The sequence below is a fragment of the Vombatus ursinus genome, unplaced genomic scaffold (assembly GCF_900497805.2).
Source record: "Vombatus ursinus unplaced genomic scaffold, bare-nosed wombat genome assembly UNPS02014768.1, whole genome shotgun sequence".
In the NCBI taxonomy this organism is placed as follows: Eukaryota; Metazoa; Chordata; class Mammalia; order Diprotodontia; family Vombatidae; genus Vombatus; species Vombatus ursinus.
The window spans coordinates 2,604,002-2,619,779 of record NW_020954546.1 but is presented as its reverse complement, the minus strand read 5'-3'; the positions used below and the strand labels follow the sequence as shown (position 1 = coordinate 2,619,779).

Sequence of the window (15,778 nt, the reverse complement as noted above, 5' to 3'; positions counted from 1 at the left end):
TAACCACTGTCTGCCTCAGTTTCCTCATCTGTAAAATGGGGATAATAGCAGCCACCTCTTACAGAGCTGTTGTGAGGATCAAATAAGATAACATGTAAAGTGCTTAGCTGACTGTAAATCATTAAGTATAAACTAGTCATTGTTACGCTGTATTCCTGAAGCAGGGACTTTGGAATGCTGATGCCTGTGTTTCTCCTTCTTACCAGGCAGGGGCTCTGCAGAGGATCCACGTGGTACGTGTGTTTGACATCTTCCAAATGCTGGACGCGTTCCAGGACCTCCGGGGTAGTATCTCCCAGCAGGTGAGCCCCCATCGGGCAGAGTCTCTTATTGTTTTCTGTGGGCGATTGTCCTGTGACAGGTCATCCGTCCTTGGAATGGACCAAATGTGCTTCTAAGATGGGCATTGTAGAATCCTAGAGTTTTAAAGCCAGAAGCTTTTGCAGAGGGTGTGCTAGTCCTGTGGAGGTCCAGAAGGAGGATGGAACTTGCCTAGGCTTTACACAGCTAGTCAGAAACAGAGCTCGGACTAATGCCCAGCCCTCTGAACTCAGAATCACGGAATCTCAGGTATAAGGGGCCACAGGGGCCAGCTCGCCGAACTCGTCCCTGAAGAAGAGTCCTCTCCAGTATATTGGAGCGTATTGTCATCATCTAGGCTTTGTTTGAAGACTTTCAGAGAGAAGGAAGAATCTGCCTCCAGCTTCCCTTTGTGCATTGTCCTCCCCAGTCAGAATATAAGCTTCTTGAGGGCAGGGGCTGTCTTGCTTGGTTATATTTATATTCTTAGCAGGTAGTTGCGCCTGGTCTCAGGCAGACCAGGTGATGCAGACTCAGGTCTTCTTAACTCTAGTCCTAGTGCTCAAGCCATTTTACCACCTTGCAGTAATATACAAAGCATATGGGGATACAAATACAAAAGATAGTCCCTGCTCTCAGGAAGTTTACACTCTAATACAGGGATACTATGTAGCTAGAGGAGTGGTGGCCTTGGAAGGGGGTTTTGGCCTAAAGGACCACACAAGTGTTGGGTTAATGTATAGGACAGTCAAATGATGTCCCCTTACCCCAAACCAATGGTACTCTTGATTGGAGCAAGAGATAGAGAATTATGGAGGAGGGGGTGTGCCTATGGCAACAGGTATGCAGCAAGATGTCTCGGGTAGACAGCTGGATAGGATTTGAAAGTCAATCTGGGTCTGGTCCATGGAGTCAATTTAGTCAATATGGCCAGCTAGTTTGTACTCACTCAGTCACTTATCAGATGAATGGATTCACTTTCCCAAGGCCTAGGAGCATCGATTTGGGAGGTGTGTGATGTGGAGAGTGCTAGTGAAGGTGGGAGGTGGGGAAAATCTGACAGGAGTAGCCAAGAGGTGGCAAGAATGAAGGCGAGTTGTTTCGTGAAAGTCAGCAACTAACGAAGCTTGGTTTCCTAGTATTTCTGGAGCTGTAGGTGAGGTAAGGTCATGTCTCTCCTTCATTTTCCTCGTGTTAAGCAGCAAGTTTATCCTGTAAAACTCATCCCCCGACCCCCAAAAAAGAAACCAACTCATCCCCCACCCTGGAGGCTACTAAGGAAAGAAGGAGGACCATAGAACCATTTGTACTGTCTTTCTCCTCTCCAGGCGACCAATGCTTCGGGGCCGGTAAAGATAGTGGTGGTGGATTCAGTCTCCGCAGTGGTCTCCCCTCTTTTGGGAGGCCAGCATAGTGAGGGTGAGTTATGCCTAGAAGACAGTGGCATCCCACCCAGATTGTTGGGAAAAGCTTGGGGGATCTTTATCCTCAAACCTCCTTTCTAGCCTTTAATACCCCCTTCCACCCCCCACCCTCCAAACCATCTTTTCCTTCCCAAGGTTTGGCCTTAATGATGCAGCTCGCCCGAGAGCTCAAGACCCTGGCCCGGGAGCTGGGAATTGCAGTCTTGGTGAGTTGAAGCAGTCGTCAGAGTGGCCCTAATTCCCTCTGGCTTTTTTTGCCTTTGCAGTGGGATAGGATTTCATTTTCTGGCTGAAATGTAGGTCCCTGTTTATATGGAATTTTGAGGTAGGTCAGTCAGTCAATAAGCATTTATTAAACACCTGCTGTGTGCCCAGGCCAGTGCTGAGTGCTTGGGATGGGAAGGCCCAAAACTTGTGCTTTGGGTTCCCCAGATTAGATTGGCCGCACCAGGGCAGTAGGGCAGTTTGAGATGTCGATCAGAAAATGTCTTTCCATGCCTTCATGTGAACTCTATATAACACAACCTCCCAAAGATTCAGAGGGGACCACATAGCTAGGTGGTGTGCTAGATGCTGGCCCTGTGGGTTAGACAGTTTCCTAGCCATATAAAGACAGGTTCAGGGGCAGCTAGGTGGCACAGTGAATAGAGCACCGGCCCTGGATTCAGGAGGACCTGAGTTCAAATCCGGCCTCAGACACATAACACTTGCTAGATGTGTGACCCTGGGCAAGTCATTTAACCCCATTACCTAGCCCCCCCCCCAAAAAAAAGACAGGTTCAACAATAGTAATAAAAGATAAATAATAAACTGTTTTCCTCACAGGTACCACCTGTGCCAAACCATATGGTCACCAATCAAGAAGGCCAAGCCACTGGGCATGAAAAGCAGAGTTAGAATGATAGGATCTTAGGGCTGAGAGCCACTAGGTGTCTCAGAGGCATAGATAGAACGCTGGGCTTGGAGTGGGAAGACCTGAGTTCAAGTCCAACCTCAGATGCTTACAAGCTGTGTGACCCTGGACAAGTCACATACCCTCTGCCTCAGTTTCTTCCTCTGTCAAATGGGGATGATGATAATAATACTAATAATAAATGGGGGTTGTGGTGAGGATCAAATGACATTATGTAAAGTGCTTTGCAAACCTTAGAGTGCCATATAAATGCCCAAGGTGGTGTTGGTTGGTGGTGGTGGTGGTGGTGGTGGTGGTGGTGGTGATGCAGAGAAGTGACCAGATCGGAACTGTTCTTTAGTGATGTCACTTTGGCAGCCACACGGAGGAGGAATCGGAGAGAGGAGAGGCTTGAGGCAGGGAGACCAGTGATGAGGCAGTTGTAACAGAATAGGCTAGAGGGGATGGAGAGCCTGTGCTTGGGTGGCCGCTGGGTGAGTGTAGACAAGAGAAGGGCACACATGGGAGGGGGGCGAGCAGAGGTAGAATTGACCAGATGTGGTCGTTGATTGACTGGAGGATGTTGTTGAGGGAATTTCTATAAAGTGCTTGGGAAGTGTCAAACCGGTAAATTACTGTTATCACTTGGGCCACCTGAAAGCCTTGGTCCCCAGAGCCAGTTAAAGTTCAGTGTCTTTAAGGACAAGTAGCCCAGCCTGCGGTGTTCCTGGTACATGTCGGGGTGACCTGTAGTGAAAGATTGAATGGATAAGGACTGATCTTCTCTGTTGAAGGTGACTAACCATGTGACCAGGGAGCGAGAGAGTGGAAAGCTCAGACCGGCCCTGGGCCGATCCTGGAGTTTTGTCCCCAGCACCAGAGTGTTCCTGGAAGCCCGGGAAGGGCCCGGAGCCCCAGCTGGCTGCCGTGTGGCCTCTCTGACCAAGTCTCCGCGACAGGTGAGGGGGCACACTTGGGGAGCCCAAGACTGGAAGGGAAAAGGAGTTTGTGACGCTATCCCTTTCCCCTGTTACCCCTCTCTTTTCTGTACTGATGATCCAGGGAACATTCTGGGCTCATTGGCCCACTCTGCTTTCAGGGTGGGTGACAAAGGATAGAGGCCAGGTGTTAGAGTAGTGGCTTCTGAGGGAGGGCTTCCCTTCCCCCCCCCAGGTGTGTCACTTAACCTCTGTTTGCCTCAGTTTCCTCATTTGTAAAATGGGAACATTAAAAGCCCCTGCCTCCCGGGATTTTTGTGAGGATTAAATGAGATGATATTTGTAAAAAGCACTTAGCACAGTGCCTGGCACATAGTAGGTATTTAATACATACTTATTCTCCTCCCCCTTCCCCTGCTCCCCGGTGACATCATGTGCTTGTTCATTTGTTCATTCGTCAAGCATTCCTGTATTAAGCATTTCTTGAGCATTTTCCACACTGTGCTGGTTCTGTGCTAGGTCTAGTTGAGGAGAATACAAAGATGCATGCAATGTGGTACCTCAAGAGACTTACCATCTAGTGAAGGAAGCTGTGCATAAAAAGCTGTAGTACAAAGAGATGATGATCAGTGCGCAGAAGAGGCCCAAAGTTCTAGAAAAGTCTTGAAGAGGGAAAGGTGAAATAGGGATGGTGGAAGGGGGAGGCTGGAGGAGAGGTGTCAGTGGAAGATGTGGCATTTGAACTGCGCCTCAGAGGAAGGATAGTTCTTTTTTTATATTTTTATATAAAATATATATTTATATTTAAATATATTGAATATATATTTATATTTAAATATATTGAATATATATTTATATATAAAATATTTATATATTTTTATTTTCAAATAGAATGAACATTTGCTTATAGGCAGTTAGATAAAAGAAGAGGATGGCACATGAAACTGCAGATCTCTGTTTTGTAGAATTTGCTTTTCTACTCAAGTGTATAATAAGATCCCCTTGTAGCTTTCAAAGCTATCCTGCTGGTCTGGGCTTCTTTCTGGCCTTTCCTTCTGTTCTTTTCTCCACACTTTACAAAAATATACCTCAAGGACTTATTATTATTATTATGTTACTCTGTACATATTCTGGGCAGCTAGGTGGTGCAGTAGATAAGATACAGAGCTGGCCCTGTAGTCAGGAGGATGTGAGTTCAAATTCAACCTCAGACTTACTAGCTATGTGACCTGAGCAAGTCATTTAATCCCATTTGCCTCAGGTCTTCATATGTAAAATGAGCTGGAGAAGGAAATGGCAAACCACTCCAGTGTCTTTGCCAAGAGTTGCACATGACTGAAATGGCTGAAAAACAAAAATGTCTATTCTTCCTTGACTTCTAACCCCCAACCCCTCTAGGGAAATAAAATAAGAAGAAAGAAAAGCAATAAATAAAATTTCAGCAGGTGAGAATAGTAGGGAAGGTATTCCAAGGGGGAGACACATCATGAGCCCAGTGCCTGGCATACAGTAGGAACCTAATAGATGCTTGTTGCCTGACAAACAAAGGCACAGAAAGCTGGAAAGCACATTGAGATGTGTTCAGGAAATAGCAAGTCAGTTACTTTGACTAGAACTTACGGTACGTGAAGGGAAGGAAGGTAAGAAAATAAAGCTGGAAAGGCAGGTTGGAGTTGCATCATTTCCCTGTCCCTTGCCTCAGTTCCACCTTTTGTCAAATCTGGGAAAACATTCCTCTAAAGATTTTTCACTTTTCTTGTGTCCTGGACTCTTTGGGCGGTCTGGTGAAGCCTGTGGACCCCTCCTTAGAATCACAGGGTTACAGAGGAAAACAATTATGTTGAAATACAATTGTCAAAATATTTTTTAAAAAGTTCATGGGCTCCAGATCAAAAACTTCTGTGCTAACATAATTTAGTTTTTTGTTTCCCTTTTAATTAAAACATTGTATTGATGCCATTTGTCTTTATACTGGCCATTCCCCACTTGTTCTAGATCAGGAATTCCTAACCTTATACCTGTGAATAGTTTTCAGGAGATCAATGAATTTGGTCGGGAAAACAATTACATCTTTATTTTTTACTACAGTTTGACTGAAAGTTAACACTTCCTTCAGTTATTTAAAGACATGATCAAGAAGGGGTGTGCCATAGGTTTCAGCAGACTATGCCAGAGGGGTCCATGATACAAAAAAGGTGAAGAGCCCCTGCTCTAGATGGAAACTTCCCGTAAGATTTTCTCCCTGTTTCTCATATAATTTGATTATCAGCAGCTGCAGCTTGGTCCTGATTAGTGGGAAGAGTGAATCCCATGAAGTGGTTGTGTGTATTTGTGTTAGCATTATTTGAAGTTATAATTCTGTAAAATAGGTCATTGGTTCTGGCCCAGTGGAAATATGCAGTGCAGATTTGAATAGTGTGACTGGTTCTTGGGATTCTTTCTTTGTACTAATCAGAACCTGGCTGTATTCTGTCAGGGGGGCACCTTTTGTAATTGAGAGGTGGTTGGTTAACCGTGGTTTGGAAAGCCCGCCCCAGTCACTCCTAGCTGGGTTGTGCTTCCTCTAGAGGACTGAATGGAGGCCTTCAAGGGACAGGACAAAGACCCTGCGTCTCAGGCTCTTGAGCACTATTGATCGATATTTTCTGTGCATTTCAATAAATATCTATAAAGTTTGCAACATACAAGATATTGTGTAAGAGATGCAGAAACAAAAATAACACAGATCTTGCCTCAAGGAGCTTACATTCTAGTGGAAGGACATAGCCTGTGCACAGATAAGTAAATCTTTGATGATTTGAAGATATAGAAAGAACTAGCAGCGGAGGAGAGCTGGGAGTGTGTGTGTGTGTGTATGTGTAGGAGTGGATGTTGGGGGAATCCACAAGTGGCATTTGTGCTTGAGTCCCTAGGAAAGCTAGAGATTTTAAGAGTTAGAGGCAGCATAAAGTAGTGGCTAAAACACCAGATTTGCAGTTAGAAAGACCTGGATCTATGTGCTATCTCATACCCTAACTAGCTATGTGACTCTGAGCTAACCTCTCTGGACTTCGGTTTCTTCATCTGTGAAATAACAATAATAATAAAACAGCATTTATATGATGCTTTAAATATGATCCTCACAACTCTAGAAGGTAGGTACTGTTACTATGCCCATTTTACAGATAAAGAAACTGAAGGGGGAAAAAGGTTAGGTGACTTTCCCAGGATCACACAGCTAGCAAGGCAGGATTTGAACTCTGGCCTTCCTTCAAGTCTAGCACTCTATCCAAAGAACCACCTAGCTGACTGAAAGGAGGGGGTTGGATTTGGTGTCCCCTAAGGTCCTTTCCAATTCCAATTCCAATTCTGTGATCCTATGAGGGTAATTTAGGCATGGGGGACAGCCTGGAGGCAGGGCGTGAAATGAGAAAACAGCGAGTAGAGACCATTGGCTGGGGTGTAGTATTGGTAAAGGTGAATAACACAAAATAAGTCTGGAGGGGTAGACTAGAGCCAGATTATGGAGAGCCTTGTGTACGGTTCTTCTTAAATAGCTTTTATTCTTCTCTATACTAACTAACACACAATGATAACACACTTCTCTACGATAAACACAATGTAGCCAGTTGCCACAGTTACCTATATTTATAGGCAAACTGCATTCCCTTCACCATCTGTCTTTGTACTGAAGGCCAGGCTCCCATATTCTCACCCTTTATTCAAGTATATTCTATGAATTATTCATGAGTGGGTGGAGGGAGGTGGGGCACCTCGCTTTACATTTTCATCAGCTTTAACTATGGCCACTTCCCCCCTACTGATATATGGGGAAGAAAGTCGAAGGACTGGAGAAGAAATTGCTAGGGTATCAGTCTAGGCTGTGGCCTATCTTGTAGATTAGAGCACTGGATTTGTGGGGCAGGAGCGGAGTTCAGGTCTTAGCTCTTCCCCTTTGTGACTTCGGGCAATTCATTTAACTTCTCTTGGCCTCAGTATCCTCATCTGTCAAAATCGAAATCAAACTGTAATGAATTCCTAGGTCCTTTCAGTTCTAAATCTGTATTCTCTAATTCTATGATTCTGTGATACTAGGCAGATTTGTCTTATCTCTTCCATCTGGGTTTGGAGATGGTGATGGTGATAATAATAGTAGCTAACATTTATATAGCACTTACTATGTGCCAGGCACCATGCTAAGAGGTTTACAAATATTATCTCATTTGATTACAACAACCCTGGGAGGTAGGTGCTGTTATTATCCCCATTTTACAGATAAGGAAACTGAGGCAAACAGAAGTTTAGTAACTTGCTCAGGTCACACAGTTAGTGTATCTAAGGCTGGATTTTGAACACAGATCTTCTAGAGTTAGGCCTGGTGCTCTATCCACTGAGCCACCTAGGCTGCTGCCTCTGAGAAATTCACAAACCCATCAAAGTGCTTCTAGTGAAAGGGGCTCCATCCTTGGGATGGATTAGACAGAGCGTTAACTCCTCTCCTATGTCCCCTTTCAGCCCACAGGAATCCAGGAGGTCATGGAAATTGGAAGCTGTGGGACTCCAGAACAGAATTCCTCATTAGAAGGCAGCAAGTCATAATCATATCACCTCTTTGGAACATGAGGAGGGGTCAAAGGCTCCCTGTCATCCAGTTCCCAGAGAGGAAACTAGCAGTCACAAAGAAGACAGAAAAGGCATGGGATAGTCTGGATAAAGTGCTGGACTGGGTCCAAGGAAGGACCTGAGTTCAAGTCTTGATTCTGATACTGTGAACATGGACAAGGGGCTTTGCCTCTCTGGGCCTCAGTTTCCTCATCTGTAAAATGACAGGGTTGGATTAAATGAGCTGAGGTCCCTTCCCATTCTGAATCTATGATCTATGGTAACCACTGAAGTCAAAGGTAGCCCAGCATGAGGGACCCAGAGTGGAAACCTTATCCTCAGGCTGGAGAGTCTGACCTGGGAAGGGAAGGGCATCCCTGGCTGCAGTGAGACCTTAGCATCATTCCTTGTAGGAAATAACTTAGAACCACAGGTACCTTGCTCAACTTGTATCATTTCTCTGTCTCTGAGAGCCATTGGCTGAAAGTAGCTCATCTTTGGCACCCTCAAAGAGGTGAACCAATAGCTGGATACATGAGTCTTGCCAGCTAGGGTCATGATCAGTTGTTTATATCCCATGTCACCTCCACCGTGCCTCAGTTTCTCTGAACTGTAAACCAGGGCTGGCACACCAACCACCAAGAGGAGCTGCTTCTAAATGCTACAGATGGAAACCATTCCTTCCCTTTGTCCCTGGCCTAAATAACAAGAAAGAAATCTAGTAAGCAGCTCTGACCCAAAGCCACCTAATTTCCCCTCAATGACATGTATATCCTTTTCTCCCTGTGAGGTCCCAACAAGACCTCTTTCCTCCTTTCTCCTCTTCTGGCTGATTTGATTTCATACACCTGCATGCATTCCTGCACTAAAGCACAGGTGAGAAAACTAGTTCTCTGTTGTCCCAGGGATATAATTTAACAAGGAGCATAGATGTGGTCTGCTGCTGGTGAATCCAGCCACCTGTTTAATATACATGGTACCCTAGTGGGGGCCCGTTCCTGGTTCAGAATAACCAAAGGCATAAACCGTGGCTGTGTCCATAAATGAGAGAATGAGTTCACCTGACACAACCAGCTGGGAAAATTGATGCTGGTGTAAATAATGCATAACTGATCTTGTCCTTTATGAAGATATTCATTGCTTGTAGCTCAGGGACCCACTGTAATTACGTATCTCTTTGTGCCAGCTGGACCCCCCCAGCCTCCTGCCCTGTGGGCATGAAATCACCCCTCTGTCTGGCACCAGCATCAGGGCCTTTAGTCCCAAACCCGGAGCCAGGGAAGGAGCCCAGGACAACAAAGAAGGGGAAATAAAAAGCAAATGGGAGAATCTCTCAGCTGTGTTCACTGACAGCGTCCTTTCTAGAGGGTCATCCATTTTGGTTAGAAAACCCCAGGAGTGGGGGAATGGGGTGAAAGGATGGTACCCAGAGAGAGCAAGGATTGGGGAAATGGAGGCAAGATGCTCAGGAATAGTGTGGGCTGGCCACTCAGCTTTTATATGCACTTACTGTGTGCTAGGCACTGTGCTAAGTGCAGGGGATGGAAAAATAACAGGCAAAAATACAGACCCTGCCCTGGAGCTTACAAGCATCAGGAACAGAAGTCTTTCAGCCAATCAGGAGTCACATCTCTGCTGGTAAGCAGCATATGGTTTGTCCTTTAGGACCATGGGGTCAAACTCAAATAGAAATGGATCCCTTCAGAAAACCACGAATTAACATTATCTATGTTATGTTGTATTTTTATTTATTTTATTAAACATTTCCCAATTACATTTTGATCTGGTTGGGGCTATACTTTGACACCTCTGCTTTAGGGGGCTGTCAGCTCACCTTGGGGGTGTGCTATACTGGAGAGAAAAAATTCCTGAATTCAAGGAATTTTTCCACTTGGAGCAGAGAGGGTTGCTATCATGTACTATACACAAATAAGTGCATTCATGGTTGGTTTTACTGACTTTTATGTATACAAAATATAAAGTAATTTTAGGAGGAGGTAGGTAGACAGTACTCCTCAAACTTTTGGTTTCAGAACCCCTATATAATCTTAAAAATTACTGAGGACACCAAAGAGTTTTTTTTTAAATGTGGGATATATTTATCAACATTTATTGTATTAGAAATTAAAACCAAATTTTAAAATATTCATTTTTAAATAATAATAATAAACCCATTACATGCTATCATAAGTAACATTTTAATGAAAAATAACTTTTCCAAAACAAAAAAAGATTTAATGAGAATATCATTACTTTACATATTTTTGCAAGCTTCCAGTATCTGGCTTAATAAAGACAGCTGGATTCTCCTGTCTGCTTCAGAATTTAGTCTGCTGTGATAAGTTGTTTTGGTTGAAGTATGTGGAGAATACAGTTATATGGTAGGAAAAGGGAGAAATATTTGAATAGACAAATAACATCTTCATATTATTATGAAAATAGTTTTGACCTCCCAGGCCCCCTGAATGGGTATCAGACACCTCCAGGGATCCTCAGGCTCACCCTTTGAGAATCTTGATTGTGTAATGGATAGAGTAATGTTGATTTGGAGTCAAGTGACATAGTGGACAGAGGGCTGGGCCTGGAGTCAGGAGGACTCCTGTTTCTTAGTTTAAATCTGGCCTCAGATGCTAGCTATGTGACCTTGGGCAAGTCACTTTACCCTGTTTGCCTCAGTTTCCTCATCTGTCAAATGAGCTAGAGAAGGAAATGGCAAACCACTCCAGTATCTCTGGCAAGAAAACCTCAAGTGGAGTCACAGAGAATGAGACATGACTGAAATGACTGAATAACAACAAAAATATTTGAATCCTCTCTGAGGTGCTATATGTGTGATACTGGGCAAGTCCTTTGGCCTCAGTTTCCTTATTTGTAAAATGGGGATAATTGCACCTTACTCACAGGGTTATGGTGAAGAGCAAATGAGTTTTAAAATCTGTCGAGTGCTTTGTAAACCATAAAGTGCTACATATACATCCCTTATTATTCTGGGAGAGTGAAGTGAGGAGGCTGGGAAATCCAGATGGAGGGGAGAGTCAATTGTGCAAGCAATGAAATGCTGTTTTTTAGGAACAGCTGGATACAGGTTTGTCCAGAACCTGGTTAGCAGGAAGGGGAGGAAGGTCAGAAAAGACTGTCTGGATGATCCTCCTGGTCATTGCCCCCCTTAGCTTCCTGCCTGGCCCAAGATAAGAAGAGGTCTCCTATTTGCCCTGGAAGGGCAGCAGAGGCAAACGTAGTATCCTAGTCTCCATGGCAGCAGGAGGCTTAAGTTAAAGTCCCAGGTCTGCCCTTGTATGCACTGAGATCTTGGGTTAACACACAGCCTCTGGCTCATAGATAAGGCCCCATAAGTAGAGGAATATAATAGCCTGGGATCTTTAAGAGGCTTATTTAAGGATCATATGTCACTCCCCATCCCCTATAACAACCAAAAATACATTCCAGCCTCTTCTCAGAATGACTTGCCATTAAAAGGTTCTGGGACAGAGATCCCACTTGATCAGCATTTTCCAAAGCCTCCTGGGAGGTTGGAAGGATGGATGAAATCAAGAGTGGAAAATGCTTGAAAGAAGATATTACATGGGCTACACTGCTCTGCTTTGGCCAAGTGAGAAGCTCTCCACCGCTCGCCCCCCTTTTTTTTCATGTATTCCCAGAATCCTGAGGCCCCTTTGGTTTCCCTTTAGGCCATTTCTGCAGGTGATGACTTTAATTTCTGACTTGACTTCTGCCAGAAGAGCTAGGATGGGCCGGCAAAAGGACCAGAAGGTCACCTAGTCCACCCATTTCAAAGAGACAAAAACTGAGGACCAGGGTCACACAAGTACAGCCTTAGGAGTAACAGCGTTAGGAGTTAATCCCTTCGAATACAGTGTTCTGTCTGCCACTCCGCCATGCTTCCTGCCTCTTCCAACACTCCAGACATCGAAGTGTCCCTGCTTTCAGTGTCCACCTCACCAGACTGAGGGCTGAAAGGACATCAGAGCCAGCTGGCCTGGCCTTCCCATGCTGTAGACAACTTAGAAGGAGCTGGGTGGTGCAGTGGGTAAGAGCACTGGAGTCAGGTAGACCCGAGTTAAAATCCAGCCCCTCAGACACTTAGGAGCTGTGTGACCCTGGGCAAGTCATTTAACCTTTCTTAGACTCAGTTTCCTCATTGTAATAATAGCACTTATTTCCCAGGATTGTTGTGAGGGTCAAGTGAGACAATATACATGCACTGCTTTGTAAACCTTAAAATGCTATTTATTATTATTAATTATTATCCCCACCTTAACTTGAGGAAGAAGTGTCTCTGTTCTCTAAAGCTAACTCTTTTATCTCTTGATTCTATCTATGCCCTCCTCTGCTATCTACAAGACTATGTTCCATTAATGTTCCCTTTCCATTTGGCTTCTTTTATCTTTCTCCCTCTTTTTTTTTTAAGAATATATTTTTTCTCAATTGCACGTAAATCCAATTTTTAACATTTTTAAAAATAATTAAGTTCCAAGTTCTCTTCCTCCCCTTTCCCCTCCTTAAGAAGGCAAGCAATCTGATATAGATGATACGTGTGCATTCATGCAAAACCTATTTCCATATTAGCTATGTTGCAAAAGAAAACACAGTAAAAAAAAAAAGAAAATTAAAGAAAGTTTAAAAAAGTATGCTTCAATCTGTATTGAGACTCCATCAGTTTTTTCTCTGGAGGTGGATAGCATTTTTCAATACTGTCAATTCAAGTCCTTCGTAATTGTCTTGGATCATTGTGTTGCCGAGAATAGCTAATAACTGATCATTGTACAATATTATGTTATTGTGTACAATGATTTCCCTCTTTTCTAACCAAATATATGCTTAACTCCTTAGCTCAAAAATTCACCAAAAAATTCCTTTTCCAGTATTGTGTTCCACAAGTTCCTCCACACTTCAACCAAGTAATAAATCAGTTTATCAACAAATATTTAATCACCTACCTGGTGAAATTAAGCATAATACTTCAAGGGAAAAAATGAAATAGAATGAAATAGAAATATTTCAAGCTTTCATAAGGAGAAGACCAGAACTGAACAAAAAATTTGATCTCCAATGTCAAGACCTAAGAGAAGCCTAAAAAGGTAAAAATGGAAAAGAAAACGTAAGGGATAACTGAACTGTTTATATCCCTACATGGGAAGATGATACTTGTGATTCTTAAAAATTGTATCATTAATGGTACAGCTAGAAGGAATATACATAGACAGAGAGTATGGGCATAAGGTGAATTGGAGGGAATGACATTAAAAAAAATAAGGGATGAGAAAGAGAAGTACACTGGGCGCAGAAGGAAGGGGGAGGTAGAATGTGATAAATTATTTCACATGAATAGGTTCAAAAAACTACACTCTAATAGTGGAGAGAAAGACGGGAGGGTGGGCGATGGGCATCGCTTGAGCCTTACTCATCAGTATTGGCTCAAAGAAGCAATAATCAGTTGAATATTGAAATCTATCTTACGGGACAGGAAAGTAGGAGGGGAGGAGACTAAGTAAAGGCGAGGGAGAGACTGACAGAAGAGAGGGCAGACCTAGGGAGGCAGTAGATAGAAACAAAACACTGTCGAGGAGGAAAAGGGTGAGAGGAGAGAGGGGACAAGTGAGGAAAAATAGGATGGAGGAAAATATACAGTAATCATAACTGTGAATGTGAATGGATGAACTCTCCCATAAAACAATTATATAGCAGAGTGGATCAAAAATATGTTGTTGACAAGAAACACAGTTGGAGCAGAGAGACATGCAATAAAGGTAAGGGGCTGGAGCAGAATCTGTTATGCTTTAGCTGAAGTAAAAAAAAAAAAGGCAGGGGTAGCAATCCTGATCTCAGACAAAGCAAAAGCAAAAATAGACCAAATTAGAAGAGATAAGGAAACTATATTTTGCTAAAAGGTACCATAGGCAATGAAGTAATATCATTACAAAACATATATACACCAGGTGGTATAGCTTCCAAATTCTTAAAGGAGAAGTTAAGTGATGGGAATGGCTGAACAAGTTGTGGTATATGAATATAATGGAATGCTACTGTGCTATGAGAAATGATGAGAAGGCAAACTTCAGAAAAACCTGGAAAGACTTACGTGAACTGATGCTGAGTGAAGTGAGCAGAATCAGGAGAACGTTGTACACAGTAACAGCCACATTGTGCGATGACTAACTTTGAAAGACTTAGCTTTTCTCAGCAATGGAAGGATCTAAGACATCTCCTAAAGACTCATGATGGAAAATCTTGTCCACATCCAGAAAAATAACTATGGAGTCTGAATGCAGGTCGAAGCATGCTATTTGCTCTCTCTCTCTTTTTTTTTGTTTTGTTTTGTTTCTTCTTTCTTGTGGTTTCTCCCATTGGTTCTAATTCTTCTTTACAACATGATTAATGTGAAAATAGGTTTAATATGAATGTATATGTAGAGCCTATATCAAATTGCATGCCATCTTGGGGAAGGATGGGGTGAAAATTTGGAACTCAAAATCTTATGGAAGGGAATGTTGAAAACTAAAAATAAATAAAATTTTTTAAAAAGTTAAGTGAGTTACAGGTTCATGATTAAGCAAGAGATAGAGAGAATTACAAAATGTAAAATGGATAGTTTTGATTACATTAAATTAAAAAGCCTTTGAACAAACAAAATCAATGCAACCAATGCAAGCAAGATTAGGACAGTAGAAAGCTGGGAAACAATCTTTACAGCAAGTATCTTCGATAAAGGCCTCATTTCTCAAATATATAGAGAAGTGAGTCAAATTTATAAGAATATAAGCCATGCCCAATGGAGTATAGAAATCTATCTTACGCTACAGGAAAATAGAAGGGGAAAGGGATAAGAAAAGGGGGGGGTGATAGAAGGGAGGGCAGATTGGGGGAAGGGGTAATCAGAATTCACACCGTCATGGGGTGGAGTAGGGGAGACAAGGGGAGAAAATCTGGACCTCAAAATCTTGTGGAAGTGAATGTTGAAAACTAAAAATAAATAAATAAATTGGAAAAAAAAAGAATATAAGCCATTCCCCAATTAATAAATGGTCAAAGGATATGAACAGGCAGTTTTCAGACAAGGAAAACAAAGCTATCTACAGACATATGAAGAAGTGCTTTAAATCACTTTTGACTAGAGAAATGCAAATTAAAACAACTCTGAGGTACCACCTCACACCTATCAGATTGGCTAACATGACAAAACAGGAAAATGATAAATGTTGGAGAGGACGTGGTAAAATTGGGACACTAATGCACTGTTGGTAGAGTTGTGAATTGATCCAACCATTCTGGAGAGCAATTTGGAACTATGCCCAACGGGCAACCAAGCTGTGCATACCCTTTGATCCAGCAATACCGCTACTAGGTCTATATCCTAGACATACTAAAAAAGGGAAAAAGACCTACATGTGCAAAAATATTTATAGCAGCTCTTTTCATGGTGGCAAAATATTGGAAATTGAAGGAATGCCCATCAGTTGGGGAATGGCTGAACAAGCTGAGGTATATGAATGTAATGGAATACTATTGTGCTATAAGTAATGATGAGCAGGTGGACTTCAGAAAAACCTGGAAAGACTTGTATGAACTGATGCTGAGTGAAGTGAGCAGAACCAGGAAAACATTGTACACAGTATCAGCAACAT

The 15,778-nt window shown here is 42.8% G+C and overlaps 1 protein-coding gene across 2 annotated transcripts in view; it reads left to right on the top strand.

Moving 5' to 3' along the window:
* The window catches only part of LOC114043424 (DNA repair protein RAD51 homolog 4-like), a 15,382-nt gene extending 6,989 nt beyond the window's left edge, over positions 1 to 8,393 (top strand). For both annotated transcript variants that reach the window (XM_027862534.1, XM_027862533.1), the window contains 5 exons: positions 207 to 302; positions 1,629 to 1,719; positions 1,860 to 1,930; positions 3,411 to 3,575; positions 8,049 to 8,393. In XM_027862534.1, the coding sequence (XP_027718335.1) occupies positions 207 to 302; positions 1,629 to 1,719; positions 1,860 to 1,930; positions 3,411 to 3,575; positions 8,049 to 8,132 (507 nt within the window). In that variant the 3' untranslated portion in view covers positions 8,133 to 8,393. The remainder of the gene's footprint in view (positions 1 to 206; positions 303 to 1,628; positions 1,720 to 1,859; positions 1,931 to 3,410; positions 3,576 to 8,048) is intronic.
* The last annotated feature ends 7,385 nt before the right edge of the window (positions 8,394 to 15,778 follow it).